Below are 22,081 nucleotides of genomic sequence, written 5' to 3' on the forward strand. Positions count from 1 at the left end.
GTTCTGATAATCTTAGACTCACCTCAAAAACTATAAATAGGTGATCATATATATTATCCATTTAAGACTATTGCTCTTATTTATTAACTTAAGGATCAAGTACTCTTATCAGTTAAAATATAGACGAAGACATAGGACGGAGATGAAATTACCTAAAAGACTTTAAAATGAAATTTTGAAAGAATTTGTAGAAGTTACTCGATCTACACCCGAAATAAATAAATAAATATATATATATATATATATATATATATGAATCAATGCATATAAAGTATTTTTATATTAAAAATAAAAGTAAACATTATATATATTCAATTTATTAGCTAGGTTTTTATAAAAGTATTTTGATCTTTTAGTTTTTTTAATATAAAATTTTACTGTTTTTCTTTTCACCATTAAATGATAACCCACTTTACAAAATGTCAAATCGTTGTAATATATTTTGATGACGTGACATTAATTACAAAACTTTGATGGTTAAAAACAAAACTCTACATTATAAGAATCAAGATGATAATTTGTTTTATAAGAAAAATCATGTGCATCAGTTGCGTGAAAAATAGGAAGGAATCCATATACATATTTTCAATTCTGAGAAAGACAAGGTTTAACTGGTATAAGGATCGAAAATGTGGTACTTATCTCATCAATCATTAATGAACAGTGTTTGATGTTGAATGAAACATCTCAATCATAATAAAACTTGTCGGTGACTTTTTTTAATACACTAAAATGTCTTTTGATCAATAATAATAAGGGATTAGTCTATTTCAAAGACAAAACGATCGATATGATTTATTACCAATATGCTATTGAAGGCGATTACATACAATGTCAAAGATTTAATAAAGCGTTCATAAGGTTTTGACTTCAATTTCCATTAACCTCACTGCATATAAAAAAAATACAGTAAAAGACAAAATTATGTATTATATTATTGTAATTGAGAAGTATTGCCAACACTCTATCTAATATTTGAAATCATTAGATTAAAAAATACAAATTATGTCATGGAGGATTAGTCAAAACCACTTCCAACAACTGCATGTACATATCCTACTACATATTTTACAAATTAAATACGAAAAGTGAACTTTTTTTATTTATTTAGAAACTCAAACACTGCTTGTACATCCTTACAACATAATCAAAGGCCTTTTCTTTTATCCTTTTCAATTTCCACTTTTTAAAAAAAAATTAATATTTTTAACCATTTTCTTGTTTTCTCTTTCTCCCTACTAAATACCAAGGTACATGTTTCTGTCTACTCCGTTACAAAACAGATGCAAGTGAATTTTTCTACATATAAGACAGATAGCTACAACCTACACTTAGTCATCCCTAGCTCACATGTCCCATTTTGAGGAGCATCTCAAGAGGAAGCGCATGTGAATGAACAATACATAATAACGGTAATAACCATTTTAAACACAATCCACTGAATGCCGATGAATATCATACACTTGTGCCTATAACCCAAAAGTATCAACAAGCCATGTAGAAACTCATTAAAAAATGTACAAAAGTTAATAAATTAGCCCACATGGAAGGCAAAGTAAGAATTACAAAGAGAGGAAGCAAATTTGTGATACACTAGTCAACCGGCCTAAGCATGTATCCTAGTATGATACAGAATTCGTGTATAGCAAAATCGGTGTTAGCAACTGCACAAGTTGTTGGTTCTTTTGTGGTGCTGTTTTCCTCAAAAACGTGTTAAGGAGAACAAAAACCCAGCAGCTACACATCATCCAGCTACTATACTATGTGAACAACTGTACAACTAGCTACTTGTATCCATTGGAAGATTTGCACATAGCTCCTCAACGTAGTAATTTAACATAAGACAGCATGGACTAAAATAATTTATGCAATAGCATTGTCATTGCTCCAGTTATAGACATGAGAAGTGAACCCCAAAAAATGAAAAAGAAAGGAAACTATCATAACTCTAGCATCTCTGATCTCTGTATAGATGAAGGTAATAGAAACAAAAAAAAAAGAATGAACCAACCAATTAAACACTATAGTGGCGCTCCGTGAAAAGTTAATTACAATCTCCACATCCTGCGTGGTTCATGAATATGCTCATGTGGGGGCTTGCATGATTTGCTTATCACGATTCTGGTCTTAGCAATCCAGAGCGCGGAAAGATAGAGTTTGTATCAACAGTGTCTGTCAATATACCTGGCCAAAACGTACAACTAAAGAAGTTTTCTACAGTCTCCACTCAGTTCTCTTCTTACAAGCTCCAAAATCTCAATAATCTGCAAAATTAACAGATAATTATTAAAAAGTTATATGTTGGGACTTCTGAAGACCAGGCTGCACACACTACACACTATTCTATTCGTATGAACAGAAAACCTCTCAACCTTCTTCACAAAGAAAGACTATTGGATAAGACAGACACAAACTGAAGAAAATTATATGCCCCTATGTTTCTTTGAAGGTACACAAATCTAATTGGATGCTAAGACCAGTAAAATCTTCTGCTTGGAGGTTCATCATTAGCTATCTATCTATTAATACACAATTCTTAGCTGAATGAAGGGGTTGAATTAGTATGCCAACAGTACACAGTTCCAGTTTACGAATGCTAAAAAGGAAGCTTGTCCACCCGTGGCAGTCATATACACTGACAGGTTATCCTAAGCCTATTTCTGATCCAAATCCATGTTTATTCCATGGAGGGAGGGATTCCCATGTATGTTCGAAACAAATGAAAGTTCCACTCCAGATCCAAACTAAATAAGTAGCAAAGAGATAAAAACTGAATTAGATTAAGTGAAAATGATGTATTAAAGAAATGCAGATATTGATATCAGCGTGATATTATTGATTAAGATGAATTTTATTTGGAAAATATAGAAATGACCTCAGAACAGAATACCAGGACAATTGAGATGCTTTGTAATCAATCTCCCACTAATTTTTACTCACACCTTCTTCCACTTCCTCTATCTACTCCCCTTCCCTTGTATATGATCACAAACCACATTAGAATTTCCTTCAAATTTCATGGTTGCCATTCTGGCAGTTGGTTACACTATCATACAATTATGTGAAGTTAAGAGTGATATTCTGTCTCTGTGTGTGGGTGGTGGTGTTGGGGGGGCACAAGCCAGTGAACATGAGATCAAATGCCGCCGGTTATCAGAAATGGAGACCTATAGAAGTGATTTGATTGTACTCGTAGTCAATGTAGGTCGTCAAAACCAACCTACATGTTTAGGACCGAACATTTTTTAACATACCTAACTAAATCAGAAAAGCTAGTTTAAGAGATTAGCAAGTCATGTAAGGATTATTCTTTGCCATTTTTCTAACAAATGTAACCAAGATAAATATGACATAAAATAGCATATTAAACACATAAAATTTCCTAGATATTCTATTCTCGAACCTAAAGACAACCTTCAGGATTTTCCTTTAACAACAGTTAACATTACGTATTTATTGTCTCAACTCAACCCAGAATGGTACAATTTATTTTAAGATCCTTAAAATAGACATTGATAAGGAGAAATAATCAAGAAGATAGATAGACTCTTCTAAGTAATATCATATATTTAGGCATTATACACACTTCAATCATGACGAAGTACAAACGTTAAAAAGATGTGCAGAAAGCAAAAGGTTCTTACCCCAGGGTAATGCTGCAGTATGGGTGAATAATGATCAAGTGCAATGTATATTTTTTCAAGGAGCCTAAGAAGAGTATCTACCTCGTCCCCCAAAAGATCAACCTGAAAAAACAAGTAACTTTACATCAAATATAGGTGGGTGGACCAATTGCAAAACTTCAGGATTAAAATAGAAAGTTAACAAAAACCAAGACACTTAAATATTCCATTGAATATCTATTACAACTTATTCAATGTGGACTTTAGGCATCTCATACATCAGAGTAGTTCAGAAAATAATGTTTTCTAGAGGAAACTTAGATATTTTTTCAAGTTGAGAGTTAGCTGTATCTTGGTTCACCAGAATTCTACAGCATAAACATTATCGGCTGATTCATTCACACAGGCCTTGATTGCAATCTAGTTCAGAAACACATAAACCTAATCCAATGTCTCCAACACCATCATAAAAAAAGTGAAAAAAGACAACATAATGTTTTGGATGAGATACCTCTGTTTCAGCCTTCGCGAGATCAGAAGATCTTGTTTCTAGCCGTTGCTTGTACACCAAACCCATGGTTTTAAGTAAGTTGGCTTGGTTATTGATCCAATGAAACTCAGATCTTATGTTTTCAAGCCTGAAAAGATTATTAAATATATGACTTAATACTAAGTTAATTCCCAATTATTCCTTTAATCAATAGAAGCAGTCATAGAAACACGAGTTTATGATAAATTAACGTGATATTAAAGGATCTTGACACAATTAATGCATACCTCAAACGATTTCTTGAAATATCTTTATTTACTCTAGCTTCAAAATCAGTAATCATCGTCAACAATTTATGAATGAGATTAATGGTAGATTCCATCTGCTTCCTAGTTTCCCTTTCTTTAGCCTCAAACAAATTCAGTGCTTCTTGTTGTTTTTGTATAAGAGCAAAATGTACTCTTCTTTCTTCTTCAATTTCTCTAAGTTTGTTCGTTCTTTGTTCAAGATTTTTATGCAGCTGATGCATTTGCTCATCATATTGTTTAATTTCTTTCAAAGCTGCAACCAGGTTGTCATTAGTCACATCCAATTCTTCGCTTTTCTCTTTTATTAATTTATGCTGATGAGCAATCTCAGCTCTTAAACTGTCAAGTTGTTCAGAGGCAAACTGCACTTTTTGTTTCTCTTGAACAAAAGCATCTTCTGCTCCTTTGATTAACTTCTCCTTTTCTTCCACAACTGACTTCAATGTATGCACTTCATATCTTAGTTTCTCCTTTTCAGAAACTTCCAATTTTAAAGCTTCATCTGCATTCACCAAAGTTTCTTTAAATATAATATGATTAATATCCAATAACCCTTGCATCATAGTTGACTCCATTTCTGCTTCCTCAATTCCCAACCTACTAGAAGCTTGAGCACTGTGGGAAGCTTCTTGGAGTAATACTTCATACATTTCTTGCATGAAACTACTCTTCAGATGTAATTCTTCAGTGCAGCATCTAAACTCACTAACAATACCTTCAAATAAACATTTATATACATCTTGAATAACTGAGACTTGAGAATGTGCATCCTCTATATCATCCTCAAGCCTCTGAATGGTTTGTAACAAATTTTTCTCTATCAATTGCTCCTGTGACAATTTTTCCTCTGCAGCAGAAACCTGGGAAGAAAGACTCCTAAATTCTTTTTTCTTGTCTGATAGAGTCTCCTTCAGTTGATGATTCTCAGATTCTAAGAAATCCAATCTATCCTTTAAACTGCCAAGACATTCAATGTTTTCACTGAATTGATGTACTTTCTCATTTTCATCAAGGATTTCATTCAATTTTGCGATGACGTCAGGGATTTTTTTCTTCAACAACTCAAACTCCTTGTCCTTCTTCAGTGGAAAAGAAGAACCTCTTTCTTTCAAAAGTTGCCGCCTCAGGCGAAAATTCTCTTCCGTCTTCTCTTGCACCTGAGATTCATGGTTTCTTCTCATTTTAGTAATAAAAGTAATTAAATCTTCTTTAGACATGTGCTTTAGTGAGGCCGAATCCAAATTCTCAGGCTTGTTAATCTTTGGCTCCTGTTTGTCATTTCCTTCCATAGTTGAGGGCGACAAATCTTCAGTGGAAAGCTTCACATGGAAATGATCAACCCTCTTATTATGACACCATTCCTCAGCATTCTCCAAGGATCCATGAGAAAGAAGGTGGCCGGTTTCAGAAACAGAAAGTGTTTTAAAAATTGAATCCAATTCCTCACGCAAACTTGAGATCTCTTTATATTGGTTAAAACAATTTCTACTTTCAGAGTCAGAAAGATCCCACAGTTTCTGTTCAAACTCCTGTTGCAAACCCCAGATACCGTTGCTGATCACCATTCGTTCAATTTCTGATTGAAAGTCCTGCTCCTTCTGCCATTCAGAAAGTGATGCTTTTGATAACCGATCCATGACTTTCATTCTTTCACAGACACTGTCTACAGCATCCTTTAGATTTTCGAAAGCTTTATCAACACAAATCAATTTTTCAGGCATATTCTCTTGCAGAATACCACTTAAACCCACCAAATCAGCCCCTGAACTAATTGTTCTGATGGAACTAGCCCCCTTAATTTTATTTATTTCTTTCTTTAGCTGACTTAACTCCTCGTGTACTGCATTTTGAAGACTGTCTACAGACATTACATATTTATCGGGCTCTACAACACTATCTGGAAACTGATGTGCAGCAGCTTCGTGGGATTCATGATGATGCAATGAAGAGCAGAATGTCTTAGTTTCACCTGAACCCACATGAAACCCATGTAGAACTTTCTTGAGCTCGATCACCTCCAATTCTTTCTCAGTGATTCGCTCCGCTGCCTGTTCCTGAACAGCATTAACCATGCCCTTTATGATGGAGTCACTCACCATCCTAGATATTATCACCCGCCCTTCGACACCCTCCAGAAAGGAATCCATTTCTTCAAGTATACCAATGTCGTCCACATTCTCATCCTCTTTACCATTATCATAAATCATTTCTTTACCATAATCATAAATCTTTTCACCACCCTTCATAACAGCGACGCTCTCCACTGCCACTTTTTTTCCTCTATAAACAGGAATCAACAATTTGGGGCCATTTGTAATACAAACTCAAGGCAAACCCTCAAATCTAACACACCGCCTGCCAAAGTAGGAAACACATATGCATAATAATTAGTAAACTTTACAACTTCAGCCATAAAAAAAGGTTAGTAATACAAACCTCAACAATAACTATTTAGAGTAAATTCCCTAAGATTTCCTCTAATTTCTATCTTTCTCTCTTTTTTAAACTCGTACACAAATCCCCTTAACTGATTGTAAAACATGACAGTGACACCTTTTATGCATTGCAATCCCTTAACAATTAAAAAAAGTTTATCCTATGGAGAGGTTGTTGCAAACCTTTAAAAAACAGGAAAATAGAGCGCAATTTTTAAAAGACCACGGCCGTCATGTAATTTACTCAATTATTTACAATTACAATTATTCAAATTGAACAAAAGTTCGGTCGGTATAACCCCCGCCCCCTCCAAACAAAAAAAAAAAATCAAAACTTCACTCACACCCTTTCACTGTGATCACTTCCAAAATCATTAAGACAGAATTCAACTATCAATACACCGAAGCAAAGTTAAAAATCTTTTACCAGCATAATTTTCTAACCAAAAAACGACCCATGAGCTGAGATTCAAGTGACACTAAAAAAATTCAAAGTTCAGCGGCAATTAACAGGAGCTCCAATGCAGGTGAAAGGACGTAGAAGCAGTCGAAAACAGTGATAAAGAAAAAAGTCGAAAGGTCGTGAGAAACTTACAGGGAATAATAAAAGAGCAATATTGGGAGCGTACGAGGCTGAATTGGCAGACAAAAGAGGGAGTTGGAGAATCCGAGGCGACAGGAAAACGTTTGGAAAGAGGAAGAGTGCAGGTGGGGGCAGGGTTGAATTGTGGTAATGGCCTTTTCTAGGGTTTAGGAGCAGAGAGAGTAGCAGAATAGAAGAAGGTTGAAAAGTTGCAGAAGCAAAGATTTGGTAAGAGCGGGAGAAGGGTAAGTAAAATACACCCTAGTTAACCTCCAAATTACAATGTATTATTTATTATTTATTATATTACTATTAATTAGTTAGCAAAAAATATGTTGTTACTATTAATTACTATTGTTAAGAATTATTTATTGCTGTTAAGTTCACTTGACTATTTCTATCTATATAAGTAAATTTATTTATGTTGATACCCATATTATAAATTGTATACATTACAGGAAAGTATTTGTTTTTACATGATTCAAATTTATGATAATATATACTTCCACTGTGTAAATAAAAAATAGTAAAAATAAGTATTATAATAAGTAAATAGTTATATAGATTATAATTTAAATTTATAATAAAAAATTTAAATTATGACATAAAGTTATTTTAATTACTGATTATTTGTTGTTAAAGTTTACTGAAATTGAATTTAGATATATATATAGACATTACAAAATTAAATCTAACATCTAAGTGGATCCAAAACTCAATTTTAATTCCTTAAAGAATATAACGTAGATTTAATTGGAGAATGGGATATAACGTAAATGTTTACATTTTAGTAATTATATGTGGTTTAAACTTGTGTTAGCTATTATTGGTATTATGAATATAATAGTATCTTGATATTTAAAAATGTTTGCTTATTTTATTTTAAGTTTAAATTAAGAAATTATCATTAATTAGAATTATATTATTTAATTATTTATTATGTTAACTAAACATTTAGAAAGAGAAAGGGACCAAGTTTGACTTAATTGTTAATCATGAAGAATACATACATATAAAACAAACACAATATTAGGCAATACAAATCATAGATCAGTTATGTTACATCAATTATGGAAAATAAAACGTACATTAATAGTGAATAAATTGTTAATTAATTTCATTATGTATTGATTATGATGATAAAAGTTAAAGTGATAGAGAATATATGTGTTGCCCACTTTGTTTGTACATGGCTAAGACAAAAGTAAAGTTATAACTATGATTATATTTTATTGATGGAGATCGGGTAGTTTGATACGAAAGTGATAGTGATTAGTGGGTGAAGAAATTCCACAAAGTATTAAGTATTTATTATATCATTTTTAGTATTTAAATCATTTTTCGTTTTCTCTATATAAATATTTTATATTCCATATTTAATGTGTTTTTTATTCCAATAGTAGTAAAAGTTGATATTGGTTTATTCAAATAATATTTGTTTATTGAAGAAACTAAAAACCTAAAATTGCATGATTATAATATGAGAAACAAAAGTGTAATTGAGTGAATGAGTTTATTTTATTTTAATTAAACAGTTTTCGTAATCAAAATGAAAAAAAAATAAATATATATATATATATATATATATATTTGATTTTGTGGACAAGCTAATTGTTGAAGAAAAAGTTGTTTGTTTCTGGTGATCTTTTTATGTTTTTGTTTTTCGTGAAAACAATTATTTTTATATCATAATCTTTGATCGTGACCAGCAAAAATAATTTAAAAAAAAAATCAACGTACCTATTGTCCCACCACAAGACATGCATACGAATTATTTTTTGAACAATCATGGCCACATCATTATCATCATGTTCTATCTTGTTGGCTTATGTTTCAAGTTTCAGCTTTTTTAAATTTTACTAATTTTATTTTATCCTCTTTGACTTTTTGCAAAATGTTAACATGGAATTATCATCCATTAAAAAGTTATCACATTATTATTATATTTTTATTGTGTCACACATGTTATTAATTCCATACAGTATCATCATCAAATGGGAAATGCTTGATTATTATTACTATTATTTAAAAATCAAAATACGGTTAAACACTAATTTGAAAGTATTATGTTAATATTTTGTTATTTTAGTCCTTAAATCTAGATATAAAAAAAATCACGTCCCTTTAAAAAGAATTAGTGGTCATTTTTTTTTAAATTGATCCTTTAATTTACAAATTTCGGTTATCAGACGTCAAAAAATATATTAAAATATAGTTTAGAACTCAATTTTACTTTAATTAGACGTTTTACTATGTTAAGTGAAGAGAGTTTATCTAAATTTTCAGTGTGAATCTTTTTTTTTGTATGCCTTTAATTTTTTTTTAAAATAAAGTTGTTAAACATTAATATATTTTTAACAACGGCTATACATGACTAAAATGAATTATTTTAAATTTGATAGCAAACATTTACATGCTTTTAGAAATAATCGCTTTTAATTTGGAAAGAAAAAAAAAACTTAGTATGAATTTGAAAGAAAAAATTGAATAAAAAATTTAAAACCAAATGAGATCTACTACTTGGGATTGAAGAACTAAACATAGCTATTTCAGTTTGAAAGAGAAAAAGAATTTAAACATTTAAGTTTAAGCAATTACAGAGTGAATGAGATACTTTTTGTCAATATAAATTGTTATGTCCCAATAGGTATCAAGTACATGTGATATCAACGTATTATTATTATTATTATTATTATTATTATTAGGACCGACACATACATGTGCAGATATCAAAATGATACAGTATTTTGAGCAATTTTACAAAAATATGTTTTTCATTACTATAAATAGACGTTTTAATTTATAAATACGTGTATTTGGAATTATTTGGTTTATATTTATTCTTATCACATCCGATAATTACAAAATTCTTTAAAATTATGAATCATTCTTCTTAAATATTAATGAATAATGCCTCTCTTATGAAAGTAATATTCACCTAATATCATTTTTCAAAATACTGAAAATTGAAACACTTTGTTGTTGTTAAAGTTGTGATTTCATTGCAATCAAAGCTTAATGGCAAAGGAAGAAAAAGAAGTTAAAAAGCAGAAAAGGCTGAGAAGAAAGGCACAATAGGTGATAGTTAGCAGACAATCTAACCTAATGGAATCCAAAGATTTTGCTATTTTGACCATTTCTGTGGGAGATAGAATCCTAGGTTACATTACCAACGTTGTTTAATGGCTTATAATCTCTTTTGGTCATTCGAAAAAAAATAATCCTACTTTTTTACTGAACGTTTTTTAATATTATTTTTCAAAATACCATTTTTTTCATGACCGTTTTTAACTTTTTAAAAAGATAGGATGATTTTATATATTTTTCCTTTTTCAAGAACTAAAGGAGATATTCAGCTTTTCTTAATGGACTAAGAAGCAAGAATGAGAACTATTTTCTTATTTTTCACTGTAAAGACTCGCATTTTAATTATTATTTTATAAACAATTAGCTACTAGGAAATTGATTGTGATATATTATCTCTTTCATTTTGCTAATCTTTAATAATTTGTGAGTTTCAGTGGATTATATGATTTTTAATATCTTTATAACTTTTATTTAAATTTGATTGATAAATTTCATATTTTAGTTAATTTTAATTATATGATTGGTAAAAATACATGTTTACTGTTTAGGTAAATAGTCAGTTCATTATAATAAACATTCATATATTTTATTTATAATATGAAAAAAAAATAGTATAAAAATATTAATTTTGATAATTTTGTTTGCAGTTTGTTAATAATTGGAGTTATGGTTTAGTGATAAATTTCATAATCAAGTAGTTATTTATTTTTACTATGCCTGACACTTTCGGATAAATATTAACTTTAACATCACTGCTTTGTTATGTAGTAATCCTACTCAACCAAACTATGGAGAAAAGACCGAAAATAAAACATTAATCTGAACTTTAAAATTGGAGACCGTTCCTAGAAGCAGACTTAACTCCATTTTCATAAACTAAAACAATACTTTTTCTTTTCAGTTTAAAAATCTCGTTATGAATTACTAAAGATGAAACAATTGTTTAATTATCTTAATCATTAATAAAGTTCAAACAAAATTAATAAAATTGTAGTCTTTGTTTCAAAGCTATTCTTTTTCATTGTAATAAAAATAAAATATATTGATATTTGTTATACTAGAGTAATTGTTTACTCATAAATATTTTTTTTTATTCTTGTGTTGAGGTTAATGATTTGTCAACGTATTTTAATAAGAAAGACTAGTCTTAAATTTATAATTACAAATATGATCCCAACTTGGAAAATTCCTTTATTTAAAGGGGTTTCAATTTATTAGGAACAAATTAGAGTTAAATAAAGTTACTCTCAAATGGATATTCCTAAAAATGATAAACAAAAATAATTTTGTATTTTTAATTCCTTTTTCTCCCACCTTCTTTTGATCCAATTAGAAAGTACTGCTAGCAAGATTAACTCTAGCTATGCAATACATTTTTTTTAAAACTGAATAGTTAGAATAATCTAATCATAAGTTATATTCAAAATTTTTAACATTTTTTAAAAAATTATTTCAATTAAGGGATCGAGATTATATGTTTGCTAAGTCATGTGGGTCCTTATGTTTGTTTTTATCACTATTCGTCCTTCAAAATATTCAATCTAATTGGAAGGTTACCTGCAGAAGATATTCCGATGTCAAAGTCTGTAAAGATTCAGTTAGTTCAACCCTTAATGCGTAATAAATGCACCTACCTTTTTACCTTAAACCTACATTTATAGATTTCAGAATGAACTTTGACGATCTAATTATGGTCCAATTGGTACTGATTGTATTTTGTCGTAAGTTAATCACCATAAGGTCTAATTATTGTTTAAGGATGACCATGCAGTCTATGGACCATGACCAACTGGTCTCTTGGGTGGTCTCTTAGGTGGTTGTCAAGGTCATTCTGGACTGCATAAATATACAGTTAGTCAAACAATCATATGGTACAAAGATTAAAGTGAAACAATGAGATTTTTAATAATGTTTAAAAAGGTTTTTAAAAATAGTTAAGGCAACACAAACAATGGTGTTGCCGAGGTTTCAGTGGGAGAGAAAAGAAACCAAAATAATTGAAAGGAAAATGAGGATGAATGCTTAATCATATTTAAAAAGTTACATTTATTTACAAAATTGTCAATGCATATTTTTTATAACGATAACTTTAAAATTATTGAGAAAATAAAAGGTAGAAAACAAATCCTAAAAAGACAATTAGTATTGTCAAAATAGATTTCATAAGTCAATCTGACCCATTACGAGTTCAGATTAGGTTGGTTTGAAAAAAATTTAAAATTTTGATATAGGTCAATTTTGAACTCGACTCACTAAGTCGAGTTGGCTTATTAACTTATCTAATTTTTTTAATAAGTAATTTTTATTGGGTTAATAATTTTGCAAAATATTGAAATGAAGGTTTGCGTGAAATTATTTTTGTATGAAACAATTAAGTAACATGAAATATTCACAAATATATATTTAGTAACTTTATTTTTATGAAAAAATAAGTTTGAATCGCTATGAAGCCATTAAAAAATTTGTTGATGATATTTTGGGATATCTTTTTACGTGAATAAAATCTTATGTTTGATTCATTATAAATTTAATTTAAGACCCTTCTCCTTTATTTATATTTGAATTAGAAATTTTTTGTTATTTTTTCCTCAAGAAGAAACTTATAACTAAATGAGTCAGTGAGTTAACTCGTTTAACTCAACAACCCGTTATAGGTTGGGTCATGCTCAAATTTTTTCGACTTGCTAATAATTGAACTGAATTGTGTTGACTCACTAAGTGACCAATTCATAGTAGGCCGAACCTAGTCAAACCGTAGACTATATTGACAATACTAAACACAATGCAATTCTTTTTTAAATTTTAAACCTATGGATGAGTAGGTGTTCACTATCCAACTTTAATAAGAATATATATATATATATATATATATATATATATATATATATATATATATATATTAAGGTTAACATTTGTAGCCAGAGTTTATAATTGGTGTAACTTTTAACATTAACGCATTGGTATTAAAGTCAACTCTAAATATCCTTTCAAAATAGCAACTAATAATTGGATGGAACTTCACATTTAAATATCATCAAATTTAAAATTTCTTTAGTTAGATTTTGTTCTTTGACTTATCTTAGAAGAGAAACTAAACGCTTCTATTATTTTTTATTTGCATGTGAAAAGTGCATAGATCAAGTCACACAATTACTTCAACTATAGTTGTGGTGCCGGTCAAAAGATTGCATATCAAGTATTTTTTCACAACCATCTTATTTTGTTTAGGGTTAAATATGTTTTTAGTCCCCAAACTATTGGCCGTTTATGGTTTTCGTCCCTCTTTCAAAATAAGGTACAATTTGGTCCTATTTTTTTCAAAACGTTGATTTTAGTCCTCGAAAACTAAACTCAATTCTATCCAATGTGGGACTTGGACTCACTTGGATTTCCAAGAGTAAGAATGTGTGATACAACAATAAAAGAGATACAAAATTGTACTTAAGTTGATGAGTGAATTGAATGGATTGGTCAAAATTCTCATCAGAAGCATGGGGTGGTTTAAGGGGTATTGGAGGCATGATATGTTCAAAGATTACTATGTAAAGATTGTAGCTGAGACATAACTTCCTTTCTGACTTGATCTCTTCTTATTTTCCCTGTTGTAGTCAGTGGAAATGGCTTTTTCCATGAAATGAACATTTTTGGTATCTTAAACCTGAAAAGAGAATAAAAAGAAATCATCACTTGCTTCCCTCAACCAAACTATTCTATTACAAACATGGATTTTGGAGAAATACCTGCTTAAATGATTTTCTATACAATATAGCTGGAGATTCTTTCTGGATAGGTTAAACTCTTCATCTGAAACAGTCAATTGCTCTGACCATTGCCAATTTTCTCTAAGTTGGATACATGCTGCTACCATCTCTGTTAGGTGAGCATCTGGGATTCCCACAACAACAACATTTGTAATCCCTGGATGCTGTAGTAGAATTGCCTCAACCTACTTCAAACAAATAATATGTTCACTCTTCCATTGAGTTGTAAATACCATAAATAAAGTAAAGACAAGCATTTGACAGAACAAAAGAAGCAAGACTTGATGAACTTCTGAACATGTAAAGCAGAAATGTTTCACATTATTTATAATTATTCTTCTTACACTACTTGTACAAGTCTGAAATTTTATTTTTAGACGTACCATTGGTTTATTTAAACATTGGTTGCATGGATATTCTAATATCCTGCTTTTGATAAATGAATGTTAGACATTTCTCAATGAACGTACTTGGAATTTTATAGCCTTGGTTGGATGGATATGTGATGAGTGAAACCATTGAAAGGATATAGTTTGAATAAATACGACATTTTCATGAATGGAAATGAATAAACTATTATAACCCTTCATGAAAAGGTTGGTCTTATTTCATTTCTTTATGTACACAAGAGACTTTTTGTCCTGATAGTCAAAATCTAAGAAAGAAGAGGAGGAAGATTCCATGTTCTTGTTTAATTTATATAGAAGCATTCTAATAGATTCCAATTAACTAAGAAACAATGACATCGCAAGGTAAGTGTCATGAACCTTTTCTTATTATTTTAACAGCTTATTCTTTTGGTTTAAGTTTGTTTTTTATGATAAGGCAACAAAATTAGGTGACACTTCTATTACCTCTTCAGGGTAAATGTTCTCCCCACCACTCTTGATTCGACCATTTGTTCGACCAAGAAGCCACAAGTTACCATAATGATCAATTGATCCAATATCACCCGTGTCAAGCCAGACTTCATTGTTCGGGCTTACTGGATTTGTGTGAGTTTCCCAATACCTAAGCATTATATGTGGTCCTCTTGTTAGAATTCTTCCAATTAGACCAGAAGCATCTGCACTTATCTTCAGTTCTACATGGGGTGCAGGCTTGCCAACACAGACACCTTGTGGCTGCTGAATAAACTTGGATCCTGCCACACCAAATGTTTGAAGGGACATGGTTGTCTTTTCATCCACTGGATCATACAGCACCAGGAATGTCAATGAAGAGCAGGTCTCTGTCATTCCTTTGATAAATGAAACAGACAAAGGCTATAAGACCAGAATAGTGAATTTCCATCTATTATACACAAGAGAACATAGAGAAATTTAAAAAATGTCAAATTTCAGTGGCCATCACATCATACATTATAAATTTTTGTCATTTGGTATGCTGTATTGAGTAAACATATACTGATAATATATATATATAACGGAGAAAAGTGAAACTTTTGATCTTGTCATAGTAAAGAAACAGAAGCACACGTTCTTCAAGGTAGACTTAACTGTTTGTGGGCTTGTCTTTTACTTTGGTTAAGATAATGTTCTCCAGCCTACTAAATCAAACCAGTAATTTCATAGATACAGATTTGGGGATGCCATTCCTTCATCGTGCTTTTTGCAGTAGAACAAATATCCCGAGTATCTATTAGCCCAGCTAGATAGGTAAATAATGAATCAACGGCTTTCGGATATCTAATAAAGCAGCTGGAATTAGGAAGATGATCAAACTAGGATACGGCCAAATTTCTGGTGACTATGTAGGAGATAAACTTTAAATGGCTTTAAATGAAATTCCTTGAAAAAATATATATACTTATTGGCAGGACCAGGTTTCTGTTTTACCATACACTTTTAAAGCCACATATAATAAACTGGGATGTTAATAAAAAGAAAACATTAAGCACTGGAAACATCTGCAAAGGATTTTAGTATCTTGGCACATTGGTCCAAATTAATGGGGCTTTCAATATGCAGTACCTTGGTATAATCTTTTAATATGGAACTAAGTATATTATAGATTTTGGTTTCTAATATGGTTTATTTGACTGTTCCGCTGTTAAATTGATTACTTGAAGTGTGTATTCAATTTGTTTCACAGATCCTGCTGGAAATTACTTGTTCTAATCATGGTATGATAGTTGGCTAAATATTTTGCAATTTCTTCTCAGTTCTTATCTTTCTTTTTCCTTCTTCTCCCTTAATTTTGTATCATCTCTCACTCTCTAGGTTGTTTACTTATATATTTTTCTTCTCCTAGCTGCACATATTTTCTTATTCATATTTTCAAGAGTAAAAAATCTATCAACCTAAAAGCACTCACATGCAAAAGTACGTTAATACAACTTCAATTTCGTATGCAAGTTTTTAACATCTAAAATTAGACAATAAAGTTTCTTCTAGCCAACATAGGGATAACAAAGATGTACCATAAGCTGAAATAAGCTTAGCTTTGTGAAAGAATATGCTACTGTCCTTGATGAGCTCATGTGAGAGGCTTCCACCCCCATTAAGTATTTTCTTGACAGTTTCACCTCCTTTCCAAATCTCTTTGGGCCTAAAAAATTATCAAAACAAATCTAGATTGAAAAAGTTGAAAAAATGTATTCATAAACTCTTATACTTGGCTTCTAAGGTAAGAAGATAACATAACATTTATGAAGAAGAATTCCTAGCATATTAGAGGATGAAAGAGAGTTTGATCCATAAAACCTGACATCTTTAGAACATTTATCTTGAGCAGCTGAAATATAATTTCATTTTACTGTAGTTTAAAAGATTGCAATACTAATTTAGCAATATTTACTTTGTGATAATCTTTGTTTCAAAGAAGGACAAGTTTTGTCCCTATTGACACTGGAATATACCTAATTACAGAAATCAGACTGGCCATTATTGCAGGAACTGTGATAAAAGATGTCACTGCATATTGCTCTATGGCACCAACAGCTGATTCTGCATCAAACTTTGGCATCAGGACATGACAACCTCCAACCATAAGCATGGTCATGGCCGATGACAAGCCACCAATATGGCATAACGGAGCAGTATGCAGATAGACCTGTAATAGAACAAATGCCATTAACATGGAAAACTTAATCATCCTTCAGCTGGATTTACGATGTATCTTGCATATATGTAAAATCTTAGGATCCAGATCCTCTAAAATAAGTAACTTGCTTTGGGGTGTACAGTGAGAAATCTCAGTCGTTGATGAGAAAATTAACAATCAATATTATGTGCACATACATAACAAATTATTCATGTTATCAATCATTGATTTTCTCACCAATGATTGAAATTACTTACTTTATCTTTTCTCACTTTAGAGAAGCCAAATTCAAAATCATAATATTAACAGTCTCGTTGTAACACGGGAAGGCATACATCATCCTCATTGTAGCCAACTATGGCAATCTTGGCTAAGGATTGTATGATCAAAGCTCCATGACTTAGAGTGACTCCCTTAGGCTTTCCCGTAGTTCCTAGAGTCAGGAATACAACAATTTCAGGAGACAAGAAGAAGATATATTTGATCAGAATTTAACATCCCTAGAATAATATTTAAGCAGTAACACATACACTACTACTAAAAAGTCACGTCAAACTTCTACTTATCTGCAACTAACATGTAAATAATAATTTTGGAAATATTGATTGAATATTTCTTTTCAAACTCCTAAAAGTGAACTAAAAATTGATTTCAGGAGTATGAAAAGAAATATTTCCAATAACTACAAATCTTACTGCTCTTTTTCACTTTGTACCTCAAAGAATCCGCTCCAGTGCCCGTATTCAAAGATTGCAGGTAAATCAATCTAAAAAATCATTCCCACTTAGTTAAACAAGCTTCTATTTTGCAGATGGAACCGGTATGGCATACACAATAGTTATTTTCATCAATCATGTATGAAATCCATTTCTATAAGTCATTTGACAGGGCAAATTATTCAACCTAACTTGCAGTTTGTTAGTGAGTTAGTTCATCCACATATTTACTTTCAGATAATGCAGAAATAATTGCCTTCTGTGGAAAGTTTATTTTCTATTTTCTTTTATGTAGCTTAACAACTACTTGATTTATTCCAAATAACACGGATTTTATTTGCAATGTCACCTCTGCAACCAAAATCTTCCTATCTAGCAACAGTTTTCATCCTAAATTTCTTATAAATGGTCCTGGACTCTTGGTATTCCATTCCAGTCACCACTAAATTCCCTGCCCCCTTACTTCTCCACTAACCCCCAAACCACGATCAATTGGAGTCCTGAGGAAAAGCATCTGAGTGAGAATCTTGAACCTGAAGTAAAGCATATTATGACAGTGCCTTCAGGTGCCCATGAGTAGTCAAATGGTTCAACCTTTACAGGATGCCTCTTAATCATTTCTGGAGTTAACACTGCAAGGCAGTAAAATTAGTAAGTTATAAAGATCATTCAAGTGAAAAAAGGTTTCATATATATTTTTCACAATGGTGACTAAGCACCCAGTAATATTCCTACCATTCCACTTTGTAAAATCTAAAGAAGCGGAATCCAACAAAATATGCCACTTCAGAGATGGAATATCATTTTGCTGGAGTTTTGAGTACCATGTGGAACTGCTCTCGTCAGTCACTAGTAACACTGGCTTCACTGCAGCCAAAGCTAATCTTGCCTCTTCAAAACTCTGCAGCAAAGAAAATTGTTTTAAAGCATGACTTTATATGATTGGTAGATGAAACAGATTATGAGAGAAGAAAGTGCAGATAAAATAACGGAAAAATACATTTTTAGTTCTTGTACTTTTAGTCAAATGTGGTCAGTCAGTCTCTACATTTTCACATTGATGAATATAGTCCTCAATTTTTAAAATTATGTGAATTTAGTCTTTCTTAGTCTAAAAAACATGGTGAATTGTTTTGAACACACGGCTAAATTCACATATGCTTTCAAGTTTGAGGACCAGACTTTTGCCCATATGAAGTATAGGAACCGTGACCATGTTTGACTGAAAGTATGTAGACTAAAAGCATATTTTTCCCAATAAGGGAAAAAAATAACAACCAGTACAAGGCTGAAAACATGTTAACTTTTAAGGTGAGCTAGTAATGAACCATAAAAAGTTGAGTTGAACATTGCTCTGAAATACCATATTGGCATCAAGATGGTTTCAAGATAATACCAAGGTTTTTTTTTCTTTTGGAAAAAAGTGAAAGAGTAGCACACAAGTCAAAGCTAGGCAAATAAGTATACAGAATATTTACTCACCCATCTATAGTTCAGAGGAGCAGCTATTCCTCCAACAAATGCAACGGCTAATAGCCATTCCAGATACCTATCACTGAAAAAAAAAACTCTACTATCATCGACAAAAGTCAATTAGCCATAACTAGACATTTCATAGGGTAGGATAACGTGTTTATAGATTGTACAACAAAGATCAATCCTTATTGTTGTTGCAAGGGAACTAATGCCTCCTAGGCCTCTCATAAGCCCTAAAAAACAACACAAATAACAAATATAATATTTTAAAACACCTAGAATCTTTGCATTAACAATGAAGGTAAAACAGTTCGTAATGTATGTATATCTTGCTCGACTACATTCAGTTGTAAACGAGGAAAAGAAGCAACACACTCATCGATTTTTTTTAAGGTTGTTTCATTTTTAAGTCAAATATTATACCGGTCTCATTAAATAAGTGGGCTCCTATTTGTTTCCAGGATCAAGACGACAATTAATTTACATGATAACGATGAAAAAAAATGTCAACGTAAGTACGAAAATATGTATTTGGATCTGTAGACATTTCTTAGTAAAGTTATTGCATTGTTTGACCTTAATAAGGAAAAGCTAGTGTCCATGTCATCATCATCACCAATTCTCAACACAAACCACAAAGAGGGGGCCAAAGAGTCAAATTGAAACGAGAACAAAACAAAATCACAAGTGCTGTACTTGGTCTCCAAAACAAGAAACTATATAAAATTCTATCACGAATTCAAGTGTGACTTGGAAGTTCATATTAGATTGAAATAAGTAAGATGAACTATATATACCATTAGAATGACTTACAAACCTGTCAGTTGTGATGTTTAATATAAGTTTGCTCACCTTTTATTGGTACAGAATATCCAGTGTTTCCCCTCAAAAGTAATCCAACAAGTTCCATACATCACACCCTTTCAATAGAAATTAGTTTAATTTCATTACAGACTACGCAAATACGTTCATTAGTATGTTCCAAGTTTGGTATGACTTGACTTAAGCTGAAGAAGAAAGTCAAATATTTTACTAAAATTCATCACACAAGAGAGTCTTTCCAACTATATTTTTTTTTTCAATTGTAACTTTCCAACTTGAAAATTTGTTCGAGGAAACTGAACGTAATTAATGATTAACCACTAACGCTAGCATATGCAACATCAAATTAACACTGAGGAAAACGAGAGATTCTCCTAAAAGAGTTGTAGAAATTCAAAACTGATGCAGTCTTTGCACTTCTGAGGTAGTAAAGAAAATGGGAGAGAAAAATTATGAGTGAGGGAGCAAAGAAAAGGGTACGTACCTATTGTAAGCAGAGATGGCAACCACGTGACCAGGTGAGAGTCCAAGGTGGAGTAGGCCTTGGGCCAAAGACAACACTTCCTCAACCAACTGTTGGCCAGTTTTACGTCGGTTTCCGGTGACAGTGACCGGAAAATGTCGCCGGAAGCCAAGCAAGCGACTCAGACATTGGCAGATATGAGGATGACAATAGTTAGCCATGAAAAATGTGTTATGTCTGAAACATGTTTGTACGTATGTTAGTTGAAGTTAGAAAACGGTGTTTCACGTTCATGCACCTTTTCTTTCCAGTCCCCTAACAAATTTCTCAAATGCTTATCCTCAACATCACCATGTGTCACTTTTCTATTGGTGCATTCTAAATTTCTCTATTATCCATTCTTTGTATCATTACGACCATTGTCGCGTAGAATTTCTCATCACGATTTCTTATAACAAAAACATTATTTTATATGAACTATTTAAAACTAAATAGTTATTTATATACATATATTATGTTTTCTTTTCATACTTTTTAGAACGTTGTTGAATATGTAGAGGCAAGTTATAGAACCTATACATGTAATCATTTACTGATTTAAGGAAAATTTTGGTTTTCTTTCTATAAATTCTATTTATCTTGTATTCTTTCTATAAACATTATATATCTATTTGTTAGTTTCGTGTAGCTGAAAACTCGGTGTTTTTGGAACAGTGGTTAACATAATGTACAAAAATATTAGTAATTAATAATAATGAACTTTTTTACTTTTGTATTACACTTTCTGATATTGTTCGGTCTAAAAGTTGGTTATTACGAGTCCAGTTATAAGTTTGTTTGAACTAATGATACTTTAATAACATTTTTTTGACAATATTTTAACATCATTTACGTGTCATTCTGTGATTAATCTAAAATTACTTTACAATCAATAATAATAATAATCATAAACATCAATATGAACTAATCGAATGACATGTAGATGATACTAAAATATTGTAAAAAAAATATTGTAAAAGTATATATCATTATCCTTTTTTCTTATATGACTACAAGTCGGTTATTACCAATTCGATCATAAGGTGACCTCAACCGTTCACAAGCTGCAATATTATTTAGTTTAGCATAATTTGCATTATTCTATTTATTCATGAGGTAAATAGATAGATCCATATAGATAAAAGTTTATAAATTCACAATTATATTATAAATAGTATATTTATCAAGATAAATAATTTATATTTATATTTATAACATTTTTTTATTATACAT

General features: G+C 31.1%; 2 protein-coding genes across 2 annotated transcripts; both read right to left on the reverse strand.

Annotated features, from left to right (window-relative positions):
* Positions 1-1,516: 1,516 nt before the first annotated feature.
* Positions 1,517-7,673, reverse strand: LOC124845196 (myosin heavy chain-like protein). Its single transcript, XM_047322264.2, has 5 exons — positions 7,452-7,673; positions 4,401-6,776; positions 4,135-4,261; positions 3,645-3,746; positions 1,517-2,264 (listed from the first exon to the last, which is right to left on the reverse strand). Exons 2-5 carry the CDS (start codon positions 6,665-6,667, stop codon positions 2,202-2,204), a joined length of 2,559 nt encoding a protein of 852 aa, XP_047178220.1. The 5' UTR covers positions 6,668-6,776; positions 7,452-7,673; the 3' UTR covers positions 1,517-2,201.
* Positions 7,674-13,855: 6,182 nt separating this feature from the next.
* Positions 13,856-21,104, reverse strand: AAE14 (acyl-activating enzyme 14). The gene is made up of 10 exons (XM_047322275.2): positions 20,831-21,104; positions 19,531-19,603; positions 18,784-18,949; positions 18,582-18,680; positions 17,668-17,765; positions 17,148-17,341; positions 16,710-16,837; positions 15,142-15,527; positions 14,267-14,472; positions 13,856-14,184 (listed from the first exon to the last, which is right to left on the reverse strand). The coding sequence occupies exons 1-10, from the start codon at positions 21,028-21,030 to the stop codon at positions 14,055-14,057; spliced, it is 1,680 nt and encodes a 559-aa protein (XP_047178231.1). The 5' UTR covers positions 21,031-21,104; the 3' UTR covers positions 13,856-14,054.
* Positions 21,105-22,081: the final 977 nt, after the last annotated feature.

Source organism: Vigna umbellata, chromosome 5 (assembly GCF_029865625.1).
Source record: "Vigna umbellata cultivar VRB3 chromosome 5, Vumbellata_1.0, whole genome shotgun sequence".
Taxonomy (NCBI): domain Eukaryota; kingdom Viridiplantae; phylum Streptophyta; class Magnoliopsida; order Fabales; family Fabaceae; genus Vigna; species Vigna umbellata.